General features: G+C 42.7%; 1 protein-coding gene across 1 annotated transcript in view; it reads left to right on the top strand.

The window, feature by feature from the left end:
- The first annotated feature begins 2034 nt into the window (after positions 1 to 2034).
- The window catches only part of hcn4 (hyperpolarization activated cyclic nucleotide-gated potassium channel 4), a 268643-nt gene continuing 247504 nt past the window's right edge, over positions 2035 to 23173 (top strand). Inside the window, exon 1 of the mRNA XM_068015195.1 lies at positions 2035 to 2720. Coding sequence (XP_067871296.1) covers positions 2035 to 2720 — 686 coding nt within the window. The remainder of the gene's footprint in view (positions 2721 to 23173) is intronic.

The raw sequence follows: 23173 nt of genomic DNA on the forward strand, positions 1-23173 counted from the left end.
TAAAAGAACCCAAGCACAGGCATCTTCCACCCCCTCAAAATGAACTTCAGGACCTGGAGTAACAGGACTCATGGACAACCCCAGCAGTGACAGACCTGAACATCGCACTGCTATCATAGCCCAAGAACTCTGCCGCTACGATATTGATATCGCTGCCCTGAGTGAGACATGGCAGCCGGGAGAAGGCCAGATCAAGGAACAAGATAGTGGATACAACTCCCTCTGGAAAGGTAAACCAGAAAAAGAGTGCTGACTCCAAGGGGTTGACTTCACCATTAAAAAAAGCATCTGCAAAGGTGCCAGCCAGTTCAAACAACGTCGACATGCTCAGGCAGCGACCAAGCGCAAACAGCGGAAGGAACGCTCGGAATTTCGAGCATCCCATTCACTCGCCTCACCAAACACCACCTGCCCCACCTGTGGCAGAGTGTGCAGATCCAGAACTGGACTGTTCAGTCCCCTATCAACACACAACCCTGGAGTGGAAGAAAGTCATCTTCGTTCCCAAGGGACTGCCTAAGAGGTAAGAAGATGTGTTAACAATGTTTAATACGACAGAGAAAGCACAATTCGGGCAATGGGCAAATCTGTTCCAAAAACTTAAATATAAAGTGCTAAGCCAATTTTCTGCTGGTATAATTTGCAGTATTTTATTCAGGGGTGACTCGTTGGTCTTGTGAATCGTGCCTTTGAAACGGAAGGTGCCACCTTCAAGCCCAGCTCCATAATTTGAGCATGTAAACTAGATTGAAACGCCATTGCATCACTTGGCGGAGTGCTGCTTGGTTAGAAGTGCTGCCCTTGGGATAAAACATTAAATTGAAGGGCTGCCTGCATGGTCCAGCGGGTTGTTAAGGATTCCAGTATCCCAAATACTTCTCCCTCCACCCCCCCCCCCCCCCCCCTACAAACAGATTAAGTGGCTCATTGCTCTTTGTGGGATCTTACAGTGTGTCAAATGGAAACTGATCACCCCGCGTAAGAGTCACTGCATTTCAAAACAATTCATTTGAAATGCTTTGAGACATTTCTGGGAGAATCGTCTCCCCTTTTAATTGTCATATAAAATTGCCCAGTTATGACTGATTTCATGCTATTCTGTTTTTTAGAACGCAACATGAAAGCACTTCAGATTCTCAGCTCAGAATCTCTCTCTCTCTCAAAGTTTGTACTTCATTACAAGTCTGTTGGCTCAGCACTGGTTAGCAGTTGAGGTTGAGGCGTCAGGAATGGCCAGGGCGAAGAAGATTGATTTACAAATGTCTCCATTGGCCATAGTTGCGCTCCAAGTTAGGAACAACTGGGCCGTTTGGAGATGATTCCCAAAGCCTGTCAGCTGCGCCCTGAGCTGTTGTAAAACTGCTTTGACAAGCTGCGGAATAACAACGTCCCTGTGGAACCGTGCAATCCCAGTTTAAGACACAGGTGGTGGATGGGGAGGAGGGGAGAACCACGTACATAAGGGTAGCTGCTATGGTAACCCAATGGATCGTATTTCCTTACTGAGTTATCAGCGACCGGATGAAAACTGTTCAGTTGGCTGCCCTCGATTGCAATTAAGGTTGCTCCTTTATTTTGCAACCCAGTCTCTGCCGAATGACAGTGGAAGCGCTTTCAGCCTCGGCTGGGGCGCGCAGTCGTGCAAAGGACACTGGTGACCTGCTTTGTGTCTCCCTTCCTAAACAAAGCATGAATGTCTCTTGATTATTTTTCCCTCTCTCGTTCTTTTTTTTGTTTTAATTCCACGCGTTATTTCCCCTCCCGGGACTCGCATCCCTTTTGGTTAGACACTGATCTCTTGCTCCTCAACTCCAAAGTAAGGAGGGAGGGGAAGCATTGAGGTTTTTAGTGCTATGGGAGGGGGTGGGGGGGGGGAGATGATTTTATTTGCTCAGTGCATCACGGTGTCTCGGGGTGAGATGTGCCATGTAATCGAGATCCCGTGGCTGAGATGCCCGTGACAGTCCCACATCGCACACACAACACTGGATGCTGGAGGAAAGGGAGAAGTTTGGGGCTCCGCGTCGAGCCGAAATGGACAAGCTGCCCCCTTCGATGCGGAAGAGACTGTACAGTCTCCCCCAACAGATTGGGGCCAAAGCTAGCATCATGGACGAAGAAGAAGACGGCGGCGGAGGCGACAAGGACACCGGCAGAAAGAGCATTAAAATGAGACCACTTCCATCACCTTCTGGGGGAGTCGCAAGACTGGCAGGAGACACCAAGGCTGGAGAGTGCGACATCATGGAGACGGATGTCAGCAGGGCTGTGAAGACCAGCACAAACGGGGACTGCCGGCGGTTCCGAGGGAGCCTTTGCTCCATTGCGAGCAGGCATCTCCACGACCCTGATGTGGCGGAGGAGAAACGCCTCATAGTGGAAGGGGAGTCCAGCAGCCCGAGCGAGGACACGAACCTCGGCAGCGAGGGCTCGGGCTCGGGCTCTGACCACAGTTGCCAGCCTGGCGGCAAACAGCAGGCACCATCCGACCAGGAGCCCAACCCGGCTTTCCTCAAGGTGGACGGCGCTGACCACATCTTCCTGGACGACGACCTGCGGAGCCAAGCCGGCTTCATGCAAAGACAGTTTGGGGCCATGCTCCAGCCAGGAGTTAACAAGTTTTCCCTGAGGATGTTTGGGAGCCAAAAGGCTGTGGAGAGGGAACAGGAGCGTGTCAAGTCGGCTGGGTTTTGGATAGTTCATCCTTACAGTGACTTCAGGTACCATTTCCCTCTTCACTCAATTCAATGCACTGCAAATTATCCCCGATTGACTCAAATCCCTTGTAAATTCTCTTGTGCATTTCAAGAAACGAAAATGTTAGACACCATCCCGCTCAAAATATCATTTAGAAGTAATTTATCCCCCATGTCCCACATAAGTTCTCCCAATACAAGAACAGGGGACTGAGATAAAGTTTGAAATAAGGAAGTTTACTGCTGATTTGGAACAGCTCAGTGGAACTGTGGCGATCTAATTCTAGAAGTCTTATTGTATCAATTTCCAACAACGGTCTTCGTAAGCCCTAAAACCTGCACTAGAAAAGCAGTCCAAGGTTATATAAAAGGGCTCAGTAAGATTTAATATATCTGATCCGATGTTCTAAAAGCTCAGTGGATTATGTACCGATTTACCGCACATGACATACATAGATATACATAGCTTTCCTTCTCTCTCAACTCACAAATAATGTGAATTACACTTTTTAAACTGCCGGCAAATCACAACTATGTTTTTCGCCGGCTCGTTTTGATAGTTTGACTAACTTAGAAGTATGTCAGAATTCAGCAGTTATCAATATTGCGAGTGTTCTTGACATCCTATATTAACACACACGAAGAAATGTAGTTTCCGACCTGTGGTGCGCCTACATGCATATTTCTAATACCATATCTCGTGGCACAGTTTAATCATTTACTATCTATGCTACTTCCGCGCACACGATCCTGGTATTCCCATGTAACCGTACATGGCAAAAGCGAATAACAGGGAATCCTGTGCGGTGAGAGCTGAGAGAAAACAGGGAGGTGTGATTCCATTAAGGCTCTGCGATGCAGCAAATGTTACACATTCCGAAGAGGTGGCACCTAGCCTTGGGGTGTCAGAGTTTGGACAATCTCATTCAACAGCCAGCTTTCCAGTGCTGATAACACTTAATCCTAATATGTGTTGAAAACCCGAAATGGGGAGTGGTTGAGATGGGAAGGGGTGGAGGATGCTAAAAGGTCCATGCGTTAAAGTCAGAAATGCAAGGCTTGGGACGGGAGTCGCTCGCTCCATTGCATCAATGCAACTAAGTTCTGTTGGTTGGGCGGCCGCTGTCCCTGGTGCTGAAAACTATCATTAATTGTTGCGTCTCGGGGCTCGGTCTGGACTGCTTCGGAAACGTGCATTTTCGGAACTGAATACAATTAACACTGCAACAAAGTCATTAGGACAGAGTTCACTTTCTAAAATAACGCAAACACTGCAGATTCCCTTTGGAACGGGTGGATTCTAGGAGTGCACTGCACACTTAGGCACCACCAGTCCGATCGATTCAGCAACAATACTAAGTTAGCATTCGAAAGTAAAAGGGATGGAGTGGGGTGGGGGGCGGGGGGGGGGGGGGGGGTGTGGAATTGCGGATTTCTGGACAATGTGATTTGACCTTTTTTGTAGAACTTAATGTCTATAAATGTTAGTAACTTTAATGCCCATATTTAGTCCTGTCTGTCGTTTTATAAGTGCAGATACTTCTATTTCTTGGCAATTACCTGTTGATTATCACCCCAGCAACTTTCACTGATTATAACACAGCTCTTACTTGATTTGCATCTTCTCCATAAACCAACGTTCAAGAGAATATTGTAACAAGCGACCGCAAAGTCACCTAGCCACTGCCTGTAAGAATGATGGCAATATCTGCACCTTTATATATATATGATTACAAAATTATAATCTCGTCCATGTGTTCAGGTGGCACGATCAAGCAAAGTGGCAATAATTTACCACTGTCAACTGAACCCGAGATGAGATTCCATTCTTGTCACCACTCCCATTATTCTATAGAGTCCAGAAATGATACCGTGCCTTATTCGCACATGAACTCAATGCTTTCAGGTGAAAGTAAGGTGCCTGCTATTTTAATGGAAGCATTAATCCATTTATCAGCTGTTCGATTTCACTTCCTCATCTTTAAACTCATAATTCTCGTTTATAAATTGGCTGTGCCAAATACACAGTGCAACACACATCTTGCTTAACATGTAACACTCATTGACGAGATAACAGCGAGAATCCCATCACATTTCCGTTGACACCTGATAGTAATAATGTAACAATACAAAACAATGCCAACGATTTTACTTACACTGCAAAGAAATACTTGTTAAAATGATACACTTACAAGCAGAAAATGTCATCGTGAGTATTTTTTGTGAGGCTGGCCATAAACCATTATTGACTTTGTCACTCATGAGTTATCCAGTCAACACCCCTTGTGGAGATATTCATCGTATCATACAGTCGGCCATGGGATATCCTTAATCGATGTTATAAGTAATAACTACTGCGCATTGTGTAGCATAAATTAATAGCTAGTGCTTTAGTTAAAAAATGAGCAGTAATACCTGGAAGCATGGGAACGTCAGGAATATATTCTGGAAATATGTTAAGGATAAACTCGATCAATGAAATCTGTTTCCACTGCTTTATTCATATTTTACCTTACTGCGAAGTCACAACTTAAATTTGATCACGCTTCAAGTTATTACAAACACAGTTCATGGCTTTCCAAAGTTTAAATCATGCTGGATGTCAACGTGTGCAAGCAGTTGAGGGTGTAGCTTTGGAACGTGTTGTGACAGCTCTCAATGTAAAAATATATTATTCTTTCAACCACGCTTCGTCCCAGCTGATTAAACATTGAATGTTCTGAGCAGCATTGATTGTAAAGCTAGGCTGCGGTTTAATGAGTCACAGACAATTTGAATGTGATACATTTCATCACCTCCTCTTCATGTTTAATAAACTGCAGGGTGTAGTATGTGGGAAGCACCGCCGTTTCATTGATGTAAGTGAGAGGCAGTTTTGGTTCACTCATCCTGGGCATGTGAATGGAAAAGCTTCGGTAATGCATCCAGTGTCATTTTAAGAAGGGAAATAAAAAGGCAAGGCCTGTGCACACAATCTAGGCTGACACTTCAGTACTGAGGGAGTGCTGCACTGTCGGAGGTGTCGACCTGCGGAAGGCACGTTAAACTAAAACCTAATCTGCCCTCTCAGCTGGACGTAAAAGATCCCATAGCGTTTTTTGGGGGGAAGAGCAGGGGAATTCTCTCATTGCCCTGGCCATAATGTATCCCTCAATTAACATTAAAAAAAAATTATCTGGTCATTATCTCATTGGTGTTTGTGGGATTTTGCTGTGTGCAAATTGGCTGCCCGGCTTCAACAATACCAACACTTCAAAAAGTACTTAATTGACTGTAAAGGGCCTTGGGATATCCTGATGTGAAAGGTGCTATATAAATGTAAATTATTTCTCTCTTTTTCTTATGGGAGGGTGGCGTGGCAACAGATAACAGATAACAGACATTGACTGAGGTTCCTGATTCCAACTTGGTAATTTCCATATCTCAACAATTGAGGAGGCAAGTGAAAGTCAAATACGTTTCCATTAGAAAGAAGGTAAAATAAGCAGAAGGTTCACTCTGGACTGTTGCTGTTAGTGGTGAGAGACAGAGCAGTATTGGCAAAGGCCTGGTATTGGGTCACCAGTCCGGGGGGGGGGGGGGGGGGGGGAGGGTACGGGGGTGGTGGAGGTAATTGGAGGGGGCATGCTGTGTAACAACAAGTTTCATGAGCGAAAAAGAGCAAACATAAAATAGCTAGTTACAACATTTTCAAGTATAAGAATCTGTGGTGATGTGATTACATGGTGTGATAAAGGTTGAACTCTACCAAGGAGATTGGGAGGAGATGGGGAAAAGCATTAGAGTACAGGAGAATGTGTGGAAAGATGATCTCAACCAGGAAATTATTGCAGGAATGAATTTAAATCCTGATTTCAGAGGCCGGGACCTAAGCCCATCTAGGGCATAAAGAAGCTCGTTTTAAAATGTTAATGTAAGTGTGGAGATACTACATTTGGAATATTGTACTGGATGTTCGTACCATAGCTTGTAAAACTGATGTTGTCAATGCTGAGTTGAATATCAATTTTTGATTTAAAAATAAAATAACTTGTTAAAATATTTCTATAGATCATTACAGAGCAAAATGAACAGCATGTAATAAGCATCAATTAACAAAAATAGTGAGGAGTCCTTAGATTTATTCAGTGAGGACATTAAATATTCACTGCTTGTGAGGGATAGTTTTCCTAGCTTTAGTTCAAGAATAATGTGTCTATCAGCTTATTTATTTATTTTATCACCAATTCTCTTCATTCCCATCCTGAATGTGTTGATTCCTTGCTGGGATAGGGTTCCATAGGCACCAGTCACCCTCCATAGTACATTCCAAGTGGCAATTTTACATATATGATCTTTGACAATATGCCTTAGTGGTGAGTTTCAGTCATGGGGACAGTGGTGCCTGAGTTCAATTCTGTCCTCGCCTGACATCCGCAGACCCTCCGTATAAGGCTCAGAAGTGGGACCCTTGGTCAACTTTTGCCTTGTTGACCAAGAGGTACTGGGGACAATTATAGCACTGCTACTGCCACTCTGAGTCAGTACGCACCAAGGATCAAACCTGGGACCATCTTGCTCCCCATGACTCAGCAAGTCATATTAACTTCAACTGGAAGCTGCATCTTAGGAAGCTGTACATGACCTTATTTTCAAATGTAGAAATGCCCTATGTCTTTTAGCAATAGTGCAACTAATTCATGCATTTCAAATATACTTATCATCAAGTATTTTCCATAATATGCTATTTTTGTATGAACATACTAAAATATTAAAAAATAACTGTCCCCAGTTTTCATCACTAGAATACTTAGAGAATAATAACACACAAAGCATATATTTACAGAAAATCAGTCGATACAGGTTCGACCTATTCTTATTCGGGAACAATAAAATGCAGCGGATTCAGCTTATTGCTGCATCTTTTACCATCATGCCCACTGACATTTTCTTTTCCCTTGTTTGAAACATTACTTTAAGAAAATAAAGTTATATGGTGTGAAAATTGCATTTTTACTCAGATTTTCCTACTGTACATTTTCCTGTGCCACGGGGCAACCCCTCTCCCCCACCCCCGGCAGTGAGGGAAAATAGGCAGACGTCAGAGCTTCTGCCACTGCTGCTTTGAAACTGGCTGGTAGCAGGCTTGGAGGAATGTTCCAGGGTGAACCTTGCTCCCCAATATTATGCTCGAAATTGGGAACTCACTCATGGGAAATCCTAGGAATGAGCCCACTTCCTGCTGATCCAGGTATAAATGTATCAGCTGTTATCATGAGGAATCCATGTTGCTTCTGTACATAGAGGGAATCTGTACTTGTACATAATAGAGGGATACAATCCCACATGTTGTCTTACGTCGATATACCCATCTCATTTCATCTACTCAAAGGTGCCCTCTGTGTTTCAAACTGATAGTTCAGCAACCTCTGGTGTCTGTTTTAGAATACAGAGGTCAACACAGGGTCATTCTGTGCAACTGTTACAAACAACATAAGTTTATTCTTCTTGTTCATTTCAAATCCCCAGCAGTAACAGTGCTGACTGGGAGAAATATCATTTATTAGAACTGTAAAGTTATTGGAACAGATGCATTATGATGCTGCTTTAGTCCATTTGTAGACTATAATATGTGGCAGTAAGGCAACTGAGAATGAGGATCTTTGAGTATAACTTGTGACACTGAACAAGTAACACACCATGATTGATACCTTATCTAACAGATATTTTTGTTGATGTGGGAAGTTAGATGGATGGTGTTTGTATATTAGTAGCTCTTAGATTGTATTTCTGAATAGCTAGCAGAGACGTCACTTCCCCAGCCAGAGCATGTTATTAGATCAGTGAAAGTCCACGGTGCCAATAACTACATTAAAGGAACTATTAAAATTATGATTGGATTTTATAAGTGTGGTTTGGACATTGTTTCCCATACCAGTAAAAACCATCCCTTTGTTATTTTATTCTCCCTCTCTTGGTTACCTTATACACTCATGCAAAATTCAAATTTTTGAGACCAATTTTTGAGGCAAAATTTTGGGGGAGGGGGGTTCGACTTCTACACGAGTCATATTTTTAACTATATTAACAAAATAATAGCCACCAAGGAGACAGAGCATAGAGTCAGATGGATGTGCGGGATGCTATGTATCTATTTTGGTAATGTTCACTGACACATTCTGTAACTTTACCATCTAATTGCAGCCACTTGCTTGACTTTCCCCTGTTGGCACTGTTATTCTTTGACATCTTCAAGAGCTGTGTGGAAAGCTTTCTCCAATCTCTGACATTCTTCTCTGATCTTTGAATTCTCTTTCTGCCGCACAATTATTTGCCTTCTCTGCACACACAACGACTTTTAGTTTAATAAAAGCAAAATACTGCAGATGCTGGAAATCTGAAATAAAAACAAGAAATGCTGGAACCACTCAGCAGGTCTGGCAGCATCTGTGAAAAGAGAAGCAGAGTTAACATTTCGGGTCAGTGACCCTTCTTCGGAACTGACAAATATTAGAAAAGTCACAGGTTATAAGCAAGTGAGGTGGGGGTGGGGCAAGAGATAACAAAGGAGGTCTAGATTGGACCAGGCCACATAGCTGACCAAAAGGTCACGGAGCAAAGGCAAACAATATGTTAATGTGTGTTGAAAGACAAAGCATTAGTACAGATTGTGTTGAAAGACAAAGCATTAGTACAGATGTGTTGAAAGACAAAGCATTTGCTTTTGCTCCGTGACCTTTTGGTCAGCGATGTGGCCTGGTCCAATCTAGACCTCCTTTGTTATCTCTTGCCCCATCCCCACCTCACTTGCTTATAACCTGTGACTTTTCTAATATTTGTCAGTTCCGATGAAGGGTCACTGACCCGAAACGTTAACTCTGCTTCTCTTTTCACAGATGCTGCCAGACCTGCTGAGTGGTTCCAGCATTTCTTGACTTTTAGTTTAAACTGCGCTGTGCATTTGTTGTTCTCCCATGGCACCGTATTGAACAAATGTGGGGGCCCTTGCTGAACGAGCAGGTATTTGTACCAGTGTGTGATGAGAATGTTCTGTCTGCGCTTTGAAAGTTAGGGTTGACTTTTACACGAGATATAGGAATAATTCAAGATTTTTTGGCCTAAAGTCATGGGTCGACTTTTACACGTGTATATACGGTATTCCCGTACTGAGATGGTCAGCAGGTGAGCTATGGTGAGAGTTCTGCCAGTGATCTCTAGGGCTGGCCAGTTTGGTTCTCTTGCCCTCATCGTAGGGGCAATGCCAAGCCTTTCTAGCTATCTGTCCCAGTTTATGTCATGAGGTTGACATAAATACCTGTTGATTTTTTGCATGGGGGCAATAGAGTTTTAGATCAGCTGAAGTGTATAGAAAGGGAAGGATGGAAGGCTGATCAGGAGAGTTTTGGAATAGGCATGTGGAGTTGACAAAGTCATAGATAAGGGCTTAAGCAGTAGATGGGCATAAGAGGCTAACGTTACAGAGGTGGAAAGTGGGCCACTTTGTGACGGAGAGAATATGGGATCACATGTTCAGCTCAGGATCGAGTAGGATGCCAAGGTTCTGAATGGACTCGTTTAACTTGAGACAGTGGCCAGGGAGGGTGATGGAATGGGTGGCGATGGAACTGAGTTTGTGGCAGGGAGATGACGACAATGGCCTCATCCTTCCCATTGTTTAGTAGGAGTAAATTGCAGCTCACGCCCGACTGGATGTCAGATAAGCACACTGACAACACAGAGCCAGTGGAGGGTTGTGCGAGATGGTGGTGAGCTAGAGCTGGATGGCTTCTGCATACATGTGGCAGCTGACCCCTCTGCAGACAGGAACTCACATAACAACTCCCTGATCAGTAAGTTCTCCTGCAGTGCTCAAATTATTTCATGTGTGTTCTATTCTACCTGCAAAACTTTCCTTCACTGCCAGACAGCACCTTGAGATGGGAGCTGTTGTTGCCAGGATTTTATTCTAACTCTCAGGACGTATTTACAAATAGGAACATAGTAACGGGACTCAGCCATTTAGCCCTTGGAGCATATTTCGCCATGCAGTGCGACCATGGCTGATCTGTGACCTAACTCCATATACCTGCCTTTGCCCCATATCCCTTAATACTGAAATTGATAGATTTTTGTTAACCAAAGGTATTAAATCTAATAATTGTTCTAGCATTAATTGCCATTTGCGGAAGAGAGTTCCAAACTTCTATCACCCTTTGCGTGTCAATGTCTTTCCTAATTTCACTCCGAATGTTTAGAGTATGCCCCCTTGTCCTAGCTTTTCCAACTGAGAATCTTCTTTTTTTCTCATTGAGGAGGTCTTTCTCTCCATCTTTCACAATAGTACAACTTAATGGGAGAAACAGTTATCAGTGAATCAACCTGCAGTTTCCCACTTAACTGTGCCATTGTGAGAAGTGCAGGACAGAGGGAGCACACTTGCATCCTGTGACTCTGCTGAAGCTGCTAAGAATTCCCTTCTAAACCTTTCTAACTTACACCCATAGGAATGGATGCCCAGGTTGTACGACCTCATGTTTATAAAATTCAACTATATGACAATTAATATTTTATTTGCAACTAATGAGTTGACTTTAACTGCTACATAATTCATTTGTTTAGAGTGGAAACCTTAATGTGAACGCTGATGGACATTAATGTCAATAAAGCAATCTGTGGGGACATATATTATTTTATTGTAATACAATTACTTTATCAATTGTGCGATACTATTTTTCTCTTAGTGTATGCATTTTTTTTTACTTTTTCTTTTTTTTTTTCTTTTGGCTTTGCATACCAAGGAGAATAAATCCCTATGTTTGTTCTAAATACTGATGTTTTGTAAACTCCCCATTATGGTTCTTGCAGAAAAAATGAACAAGAATTAAGCTGCAGTGTGACCTTTAAATTTACTTTCGACCAATTTTTATTTCTTAAGATAATAACATTACAGAATACAAAAGAATTGTAAACCCATGGAACGGCCATTCTGTTTAATCTGAAGAAAATAGAAATTGTAGCTGTTTAGTGTTAACTCTTAAATTGCTTACAGGTAAATTCAGTCTCTCTGGATGAGGCATCTTTCTTATTTTATGTATTCTGATACTGAAAGAAATATTAATCTTACAAGGTCAAATAGACTCAAATGTTAAAATAGGTGTATCCATGTAATACTAACTATATACTAATATCAACACAAAATATGACGTGAAATATAAATATGATCAATTTATTTGTCGACACCTAGTTATTCTTTGTTCCGATAATTCACTTTGCCTCATCTTGTCTTCCCTCAAACAGTCTTTATTTTAACTCCACTCTTTATCTAAATAATTTACTGTATTCTACCTATTCTAAATGCTTCCGTGTTGTCTTTAAGTATCTCCATTTTTCAACTTCATGTCTGATCTCTTTTCCTCATTCCCTATTTATCTCTTTTTTTCCAAGTTATATTTTAGCAATGATCTTGAGATGCATAAAAATGTTTATTCAATATAGCGAATAACAATATTTTATGCTCTACTAGTCAACAGTACATAGGAATATAGATGGGCTGATAGTGAGTTATGAGATCGTCATTCAGTCTTGTATTCTTTCTAGGAATTCCTTACCTTATGAGAATAACAGCAATTAATTTTAGTCTTGTAGTTCTGACCACCATGTGTTATTCAATTTATTTCATATTGGATACTATTATTATATGCCGTATACAAACTTATATTCATTCATGGGATATGGGCATCACTGGCAATGGCATTTATTGCCCATCCTTAATTGCCCTTGAGAAGCTGGTGATCAGTCACCTTCTTGAGTACAGCTGAGTGGCTTGCTATGCCATTAGGCAGTTAAGCATCAATGACATTGCTGTTGGTTTGGAATTAAATATAGGCCAGACCAGTTAAGTTTGGCAGATTTCATTTCCTAAAGGACACGAGTGAACCTGATCGTTTTTTATAACAATCCAGTAGCTTCATGGTCACCATTAGTGGTGCTAGTCTTATTATTCCAGATTTATTTAATTAATTGTCTATTTAATTCTGCAGCTGCCAAAGTAGAATTGGAACTCATGTCACCAGATTATTACTCCAGGTTTCTGCATTATTAGTCCAGTAATGTAACTGCTGTGCTACCATACTGCAGTTATATGAAGTACATACAGTAATGCTACACCAAGACAAATGCAAATGAAATTCAGATATTTAGACATAATTTTCTCTTCAGTTAGGGACTACATTTCTCCCTTTTGACAGCAGTTTTAGTGATGAAGAGAGGGTGCAGATCAACTGAATGGAGCGCATTTACAATTTGGGCCTAGTCCTTTCGTTGTGCTTTAAAGTCAGACTATAGTTTTCAGAAGCAGACCAATTCTCATGAATTGAAAGCTGGGTCTTTACAAACTGCCGGGTAAGGATCAGAATATCCAGTTAGCAATTAGCTTCTACAAACCCCCTAATCGTGGTATATCACTCACAGGAGAACACATGGCATGCTCACCAAATGTTCCCAACCCCTCAGAATACAAAATAAGCTCCAAGGGAGCAATGCACCCAGGCCACCTGTTAAGATTTACTTATGGGTGAAATAACATACAGAAGAGAAAAGTCATAATGATTAAGCACAATAACCAAACTTACACATTCTATGAACAAGCAGAACAAAAATGTCAGAGGTCTTTGCACCTCTTTTCAGCCACTTCTTCAGAATAATGGTGAACGCAGCAAGAGATATCACCCACAGATCCTATTCACACTCTGGGCAAAGACGAGCAAAGACTTTAAACCATGAGATCACTGAATTACCGTCTCTTTTTAAATGTAGACCTACTGATGATTATTCTTCGCAAATACATATTCTAGCAAGCCACTCATTAATAGTCTTACAAATGAGTATCATTTGAGTGCTTTTCACAACTTCCAACTTTCAGTGGGTCTTGACAGCTGCTGGAAGAGAAGACTACATTCGCATCACCTCAGGAGGGAGGTAAGTAACATTTTCAATTAAGTAAAATGTGATCTCTAGCTGCAAACTATACAATGTGAAGTTGGCATGCAGTCACAGGACAAAGAGATCCTAACACAAAAACTTAAGCCATTTAAAAAAAAAATCAAATATGCTTTATCCATCCAATGAAAGCAGAAAACCCCTTTTCCATCAGAAATATATGATTTTCAGCAAAATTACAACATCTAAACACTTTTTCTTGCTTGAAGCATAATTTTAAATATATGGCTATGTTGCAAAACGGAAAAGAAATGCTTCAAAATATTCATTTAGAAATTGCAATTTAAAATATTCTATTAACGAGAACTGGAGTCATAGGACTGAATTTCTCCTGTTCGCCGCCAATCAACAGCAGCGCACACGTGCAAGATTTACTCTGCGGAGCCGCCATGATATTTAGCGCAGCAGCACATGTACATGGCCAGGGCGACTGCCCCCCACATCACCAAACCCCCCCCCAACCCCCCCCCCGGTGACGCGGGAGGGTGTGGGAACTCTGTCCCCAGCAACGGTGTCCAGCATCACTGCATAGGCGTCAGTGCCATTTTTAAAGGGCTGCCAACACTTCAGTTTAATTTAAACTTTTAAAGTTACAGCACCTACAAAATTACAGTGAAAAATGTAATAAGAGCGTCAATCCCCTCTCCCATCACTGCAATGACTAAACAATTTATTAATTGCCCTCTCCCCCCAAAAAAACTTATCTTGCGATCCTGACCTCCTCCCCCCACCAAAGTTTATAACCTTTCACCTTCAACCCCTTCCCACCTTCCCATCCACCAATCGCAATAGTTTTCCCCGCTCCCCCACCCTCCCACCCAGAAAGCTTACCAGCTCCCCCCTCCCAATCACTGTTCCGGCTCGGATTTCCAAATGGAAATCCGAAGGCTTGGGATTTCCGGCAACTGACCGGAATACCGCAGCCGTACGGCCAGCAGCAGCAGGTAAGTGATTAGTTCATTAATTATATTATATTAACATATGTAAATTGTGATGCGGCTGAGCGGCCGGGAGCAGGAGGAGGGGCGGTGTGCACCATGAGGCCCCGCTGCCGCCGATAATATGGGGCAGGGCCTTCCCGGCACTGAGGCCCACAATGGGGGTATCTTCTGAACCACCCCAGCCATGACCCCTGACGTCAGGGGCCCGGTAAAATTCGCCCCATTGACATAATGCCATAGAGCCATTTATGACACAGAAAGAGGCCATTTGGCCCAGCGAGTCTGTGCCGGCTCTCCACGGAGCTATGCTGTGAGTCCCATTCCCCGGCTCGATTCACGTAGCCCCGCAGTGGAATATTTATTTTTGTCCGATTTAAGAGTATGTAACTTAAGCTTTAGCATTCACACTGAAAGTGGGAGTCAGCACACCGTCCCCCATCCCTCTCCCTCTCCATCCGCCACCCCCTGCCCCACCCCGCCTGCCCAAGCAACTGTCCAATTTTTGTTTGGGGCATGCTAATGTCAAACAGCACCAGTAAACAAAAAACAGCAGCAGCATGCAAGAGTCCCAACTGACTTGTCAGTTGCACAGAAAACTGCACTTGTCTCTAAGCAGTAATGACAGCTTTCAACACTTGGTGAGAAACAGAGAACAGTGTAAATAAGTGTGGCACAGCCTTGAGCCAGTTGAGAAGGTAAAATGAACAGATTACAAAATGGGTGCTGCCAATAAAAAGGATTGTCGGGTTCCTTGTGGGAGCTTTCTGCGTGCAAATTGACTCCAGCATTTCCTACATTACGACAGTGAATACACATCTAAAGTACTTCAGTGGCTGTAAAATCCTTTGGGACATCCTGAGGTCATGAAAGGCCCTGCATATGACTTTTTAAAAAATGTTACCAATTGCCCCTCTCTAGGTTGTCTGCTTTCATTCTGTAATTGCCAGCTCATGATAGAGTCATAGAGTTATACAGCACAGAAACAGGCCCTTCGGCCCATCGTGTCTGTGACGGCCATCCAGCACCCAACTATTTTAATCCCATATTCCTGCACTTGGCCCATAGCCTTGTATGCTATAGCGTTTCAAGTGCTCATCTAAATACTTCTTAAATGTTGTGAGGGTTGCTGCCTCCACCACCTCTTCAGGCAGTGCGTTCCAGATTCCAACCACATGCTGGGTGAAAAAAAATTTCCTCAAATCCCCCCCAAAACCTCCTACCCCTTTCCCTAAATCTATGCCCCCTGGTTATTGACCCCTCCGCTAAGGGAAAAAGTTTCTTCCTATCTATCCCTATCAATGCCCCTCATAATCTTGTACACCTCAATCATGTCCCCCCTCAGCCTTCTCTGCTCCAAGGAAAACAACCCTAGTCTTTTCAGTCTCTCTTCATAGCTGAAATGCTCCAGCCCAGGCAACATCCTGGTGAATCTCCTCTGCACCCTCTCCAGTGCAATCACATTCTTCCTATAGTGTGGTGACCAGAACTGTACACAGTACTCCAGCTGTGGCCTAACTAGCTTTTTGTACAGCACCATCATAACCTCCCTGCTCTTATATTCTATGCCTCAGCTAATAAAGGCAAGTATCCCATATGCTTTCCTAACCACCTTATCTACCTGTGCTGCTGCCTTCAGTGATCTATGGACAAGTACACCAATGTCCCTCTGACCCTCTGTACTTCCCAGGGTCCTACCATTCATTGTATATTCCCTTGCCTTGTTAGTCCTCCCAAAATGCATCACCTCACACTTTTCAGGATTAAATTCCATTTGCCACTGCTCCGCCCATCTTACCAGCCCATCAATATCTCTCTCTAATCTAATGCTTTCCTCCTCACTATTTACGACACCACCAATTTTCCTGTCATCTGCGAACTTACTGATCATACCTCCTATATTCACGTCTAAATTATTAATGTACACTACAAACAGCAAGGGTCCCAGCACCGATCCCTGTGGTACACCACTGGTCACAGGCTTCCAATTGCAAAAACAACCCTCGTCCATCACCCTCTGCCTCCTGCTACTAAGCCAATTTTGGATCCAATTTGCCAGATTGCCCTGGATCCCATGGGCTCTTACCTTCTTAACCAATCTCCCATGCGGGACCTTATCAAAAGCCTTATTGAAATCCATGTAGACTGTATCTACTGCTTTACGCTCATCGACACATCTAATCACCTCCTCAAAAAATTCAATCAAGTTAGTTAGACACGATCTCCCCCTGACAAAGCCATGCTGACTATTCCTGATTAATCCCTGCCTCTCCAAGTGGAGATTAATCCTGTCCCTCAGAATTTTTTCCAATAGTTTCCCAACCACTGATGTTAGACTCACCGGCCTGTAATTACCTGGTTTATCCTTGCTATCCTTCTTGAATAATAGTACCACATTCGTGGCCCTCCAGTCGTTTGGTACCTCTGCTGTGGCCAGAGAGGATTTGAAAATTTGTGTCAAAGCCCCTGCTATCTCCTCCCTTGCCTCACATTACAGCCTGGGAGACCTCTCATCTGGGTCTGGGGATTTATCCACTTTTAAGCACGCTAAAACAGCTAATACGTCCTCCCTTTCAATGCTAATATGTTCAAGTATATCACAATCCCTCTCCCTGATGTCTACACCTACATCGTCCTTCTCCATAGCGAACACCGATGAAAAGTAATCATTTAAAATCTCACCTATGTCCTCTAGCTCCACACAAAGATTGCCACGTTGGTCCCTAATTGGCCTCACTCTTTCCCTGTTTATCCTCTTACCCTTAATATACTTATAAAACGCCTTAGGATTTTCCTTTATCTTGCCCGCCAGTGTTTTTTCATGTCCCCTCTTTGCTCTCCTAATTACTTTTTTAAGTGCCACCCTACACTTTCTCTACTCCTCTAGTGCCTTCACTGTTTTCAGCGCTTGGGATCTGCCGTAAGCCTCCTTTTTTTTCCTGATCCAATCCTCTATATCCCTTGACATCCAGGGTTCCCTGGGCCAGTTAGTCCTAGGGCGGTACAGTGGCGCAGTTGTTAGCATCACAGCTCCAGTGACCCAGGTTCAGTTCTGGGTACTGCCTGTGTGGGGTTTGCAAGTTCTCCCTGTGTCTGTGTGGGTTTTTGCTGGATACTCCAGTTTCCTCCCACTGCCAAAGACTTGCAGGTTGATAGGTAAATTGGCCATTGTAAATTGCCCCTAGTATAGGTAGGTGGTAGGAGAATTGTGGGGATGTGGACGGGAATATGGGATCAACATAGGATTAGTATAAATGGGTGGTTGTTGGTCAGCACAGACTCAGTGGGCTGAAGGGCCTGTTTCAGTGCTGTATCTCTAAATAAATAAATACCCTTCAGCGTAATGGGTACATGTTGGCTCTGAACTCTCCCAATTTCCTCTTTGAATGACTCCCACTGATGGGATGTAGACGTCCCTACAAGTAGCTGCTCCCAATCCACTTTGGCCAGATTCTGCTTTATCATATTGAAATCTGCCTTCCCCTAATTCAGTACCTTTATTTCTGGCCCATCTTTGTCCTTTTCAATAACTACCTTAAATCTTACAGAGTTATGGTGACTATCCCCAAAATGCTCCCCCTCTGACACTTCTACCAGTTGACCAGCTTCATTCCCTAGGATTAGGTCCAGTACTGCCCCTTCTTTTGTCGGACTTTCTACATACTGGCTCAAAAAGGTCTCCTGTATACATTTTAAGAATTCTGCCCCCTTTAAGCCTTTTGCACTGATGTATGCTTATGTCGTCTGATTTTTGTTGGTGTCAAGTTCATTTTTGGATTTTGCTTCTATTATTTTATACGTAAACTTGTGAATTGCATCTATTGGTATTTTTGTTATTTGAGTCTTCTATCTGGATCACTGTATTAATACTAACCCACATATGGATTTATAAGTGGAGATAAGAAAGAAAGCAAACTGCAAATTCTAGGACTTTGAAATATGAAAAGAAATTTTGAAAATACACAGCAGCTATACCAATATCTAAGAGGGGTGGAAAGGTTAACAATGCTATGAATAGGGCCATTCATCAGAACTGACTTCTGATGAATAAGTTAAGGAAAGAAAATACTAAAGTATTTTCAGTCATCTGGAAAGCATAATGCCATTTCCTTGGACTCTTTAGTTTGAGTGCAGCAAAATATGTTCTATAGCTTTATGAATAAAGATCAGTCGATGAAAGCTAAACCCAGGGGAATCCCTTACGCATGAGCTTCCTTGACTGACACTGCATACTTACAAATCTCTCATTATTACAGGATCAGTTTGCATCAGATTGACAATTTCTGTACATAAGATCTCCAATACTTCCAGGTGAAATCACAGTGTCTAATTAATGCCTTCAGTACTTAAAACAAACTCATGCTTTTTTCCTGTCCTCTGTTATTTTACAATTTTATTTTGCAATTCTGAGATTTACTTGACGGTTCACCTGATTGATGGTTCAGTTGTGCTATACGTTTTGCACAGCAGAAGTTGTATTTTCAGGGGACTATGCTGTGTTGTGATATATTTACAGGGGATTGTGCTATATTGCTGTATTTATAGTGCTGGGGGGCGGGGAGTGTGCTGTATTTAGAGGGTTCTGATGTACTCACAGGGGGTTGTGCTGTATTTCGAGGGGAATGTGATATATTTAGAGGGGGTGTGATGTATTTATAGGAGGTTGTGCTATATTTACTGGTATATTGATTTCAGTCTTGAAAATAGTCAAGAGTTTCTTTGTGTTATCTTAAGCAACACAATGATGTATGTGGATTCAGTTCCTTGAAGATCTTGAGAAGGTTTATTAACAGCTAAACTAGTACATACAATACAGAGCAAACTATATACAGAACCTTTGTCCAGGGTTTTACAGTGCAGAGTGACTATGGCTTCTAGTTACATGACCATATCCTGGTACTTAACTCATTCTCATAATGAGTTCTTAATGGGACATCACTCTTAAAGCGATTATACAACAACCCCTTTCTTTCCAAAGATAAGTCTTGTATAAACACATAAAATTGGACAATATCAAAATTAGTTATACAGGAATAGAGATTATAGAATTTACAAGTATAATGATGGGGATTGTGACATTTATGAGTGCAGATGCTTAAGAGCCCATACATCGTTTCGGTGGTTTGACAATTTGTCCACATCTTATTATGGTTTAACTTTCTGGGGGTGTGGATTTCATCCTTGGCTGTTCTTGGTTTGCAGACATGTTGTCTATGTGTTGGTTGTTGTCCTGTTGTTCTGTCACATCCTCATTGTCGGAGTGTGTTCTTTCGAGTCTGCTGTGCTCAACTGGAGAATTACACACTTCTTTTAATTGGCTTCAGCTCCTCCTCAACACTGCTCCATTAGATGTTGTAACCTCGTAAGACCTAGGCTCACTGCATACTTTGGATACCTCTGCAGGCAACCATGTTCTTATTGTGGGGTGTTTAACCCTGACCTTTTGTCCTACATGTAGTGAGGTAGTTCTGCCCCTGCAGGGCATTCATGCACCATCTTCATTCTCCCTTGTTTTTCGAGCAGTGTCTCCTACATCTCAGAGAATCGTTCTCACTTGTCTGCCAAACACAATCTCTGCAAATGACAGTAAGCCCAAATCCATAGGTGTAGCTGTGAGGTGTAACCTTCTTGTTTCATTGTCCTACACTCAGGATAAGTGATTTAACTGTGTGAACCATTCACTCGGCAAGACCTTTAGATCTAGGGTAATGTGGTGAGGATGTCACATGGTTTACGCCCCATTTGGTGCACACATGCCTGAAAGATCTGCCCGTATACTGTGGCCCATTGTTAAAAATAACTTCTTCACATGCACCAAACAGACTGAATATGGCACTCAGTGTGTCTGCGACAACCATGCGTGAAGTGTCTTTTACCTGTCTGACAAATGGAAATTTGGAGAAATAATTGGTAACTAAGATAAAGTCTTCTCCATTCACAGAAAATAGATCAGCGGTGATTTTGGACCAAGGGACTGATGGAATCTCATGAGGGTGTAGAGGTTCTTTACATTGTTGTGGCTGGTGGCTCTGGCATGTCTCTCACATCCTCACTAACCTTTCAATGTCACTGTTGATCCCTGGCCAATAAACAGTGTCTCGTTCCGGTTGTCTCATTCGCTCTATGCCCATACAGCCTTGGTGAAGTTGTGACAAGATGTCCTGTTGGAGAGTTTTGGGGAAAATCACTTGTTTTCCTTTGAAGGAGACGCATCTCGAGAGAGCGAGTTCATCTCTGTAAGGCCAAAAACATCTGAGGGTTTCTGGCACCTCTTATATTGTATCAAGCCAACCTTCTATGATGACTGTCCACAGTGCCTTCAGTTTGGGTCATTGGCTGTTTCTGATTGTTGTTGGTCACATTTGTACTGACCAAAATGCAATAAATGGATTTTGAGCACATCTTTCACTTCAATGTCCAGGCTGTCTACTTGTAGATCCAGTGGGATTTCTTCATTCTTGTTCGATTTGGCAATCAGCATATCTGAGGTGACCATTTTGGTACCTGCTTTGTAGCAGACGTCGAAGTTGTACCCCTGTACTTTCACTAAAAGTCATTGTATTTGAGGTGGTGTGCTTGTCAGTGGTTTGCGCCAGATCATCTCCAGTGGTTTGTGGTCGGTTTCCACCATGAACTGCTGACTGATCAGTCAGAAGCTTTTTCCCAGGGTGGAAGAGTCAGTTACTAGGGGACATAGGTTTAAGGTGCGCAGGGCAAAGTTTAGAGGGGATGTGTGAGAGGAGTTTTTTACACAGAAGGTGGTGAGTGCCTGGAACATGCTGCCAGGGGAGGTGGTGGAAGCAGATACGATAGCGACGTTTAAGAGACATCTTGACAAATACATGAATAGGAAGGGAATAGAGGGATATGGGCCCCGGAAGTGCAGAAGGTGTTAGTTTAGGCAGGCATCAAGATCGGCGCAGGCTTGGAGGGCCAAATGGCCTGTTCCTGTGCTGTACTGTTCTTTGTTCTTTGTATGGAACCTGCTGATCCCAAACACCAGAGCAAGTGCTTCACACTCCATTTTGAGTAATTGGATTGTGCTGAGGATAAACTTTTGGATCCGAATGCAATCGGTTTGCCATCCTGCAGGATGCACACTCCTAGCCCTTTCTGTGAGGCGTTGACTTTCAAGATTATCTTCTTCCTTCATTCATAGTACAACAGGGTACAGGTTTCTGCTGACAATGCTTGTTTGAGAGACTGAAACACTTGCTGATGGTCCTCCTGCGATACATATGGTAATTCTTTTTTTAAGAGCTCTCTCAGTGATGATGCTTTGTCAGAATAATTTTTTTAATGCATGGTGCCAAGAAGTTGAAAAATCCAGGACATCTCTGTAGATCTTCCTTGTCTTGTGGTGTAGGCATATGCCTTACATCTTCCACTTTGTCTGGGTCAGGGCAGATTCTGCAACCTGAATAGACAGAACCAAAGAAATTGATCTGACTTACATTCACCTGGCACTTCTTGCTGTTAAAAACGAGACCTTCATGATGAGCTACTGCCATCAGTGAATGAAGATTTTGATCATGCTCTTCTATGGTTTTGCCCATTACTGTAACATCATCGGCATTGCATATATATCCAGACACATTTTCTATAGTTCTGTCCATATGCTGCTGAAACAGATCTTGACTGACAGATAAGCCAAAGGGTAGTCTCTGGAAGCAATATCGTCCAAATGGTGTGCTGAAGGTGCTGACTTCCTGAGATTCCTTAGCTAGCTTTACAGACCAATATTCATGTTTAGCATCCAATTTAGAGAAGAATTTGGTTCCTGTAAACTTGGGATTCAATTCATCTCGTGTTGGAATCTTGTGAGGGCATCTCTTTAGGGAAAGATTTAGACGCCTTGGATCTAGACATATCCTGATTGCTCCATCCTCATTCAGTATGCAAGTAATTGAACTGCACCAGTCTATGTGATGACGCACATGACAGATGATGCCATTGCGTTCCATGTCATCCAATTAGTGCTTAAGCTTTTCTTGTATGTGTATACTGCACTTTCTGGGAGGGTCAATCGATGGAATTGCATCCTCTCTGAGATGCAGTATGGCATTGCCTTTGAAACTTCCTATGGCGCCGAACTTGTCTGGGTACGTTTGTTCTAAGTCCTGGACTGACTCAATCCTTGGTCTCTTCTGCTGTAATGGGTATCTTGGTAATCTCATGAATAGTCACGATGTTGAGGTCCTTACATACTGGTAGTCCTGCCACTGCTGTTCCGCTTGTGTCTATCAAGTAAAATATTTGCGGTTTCCATGCCAACTTGCCATAGCAAGGTATGGGTGACCCATTGTATGCAGATGACTTTGCAGTTGTCGGTTGTATCATTAATTTCCAATGACCCCCGGTACATATCCTTCAGGATTTGGACTGGTAGAATATTAGCACTAGCTCCAGTGTCAATCTTAGTCCTGAGTGTGTGTTTGCCAACTTTCTTTGAGTACATGATATTAATAGTAGTAAAAGCTTCCAATTGTTTGTGAACCTGACACATTGGGTGGATGAAGTCAATGTGCAATGCCTGCCTATCTTCTGGCTGAGAATTGCTCC

This window comes from Heterodontus francisci, chromosome 35 (assembly GCF_036365525.1).
Source record: "Heterodontus francisci isolate sHetFra1 chromosome 35, sHetFra1.hap1, whole genome shotgun sequence".
Taxonomy (NCBI): Eukaryota; Metazoa; Chordata; class Chondrichthyes; order Heterodontiformes; family Heterodontidae; genus Heterodontus; species Heterodontus francisci.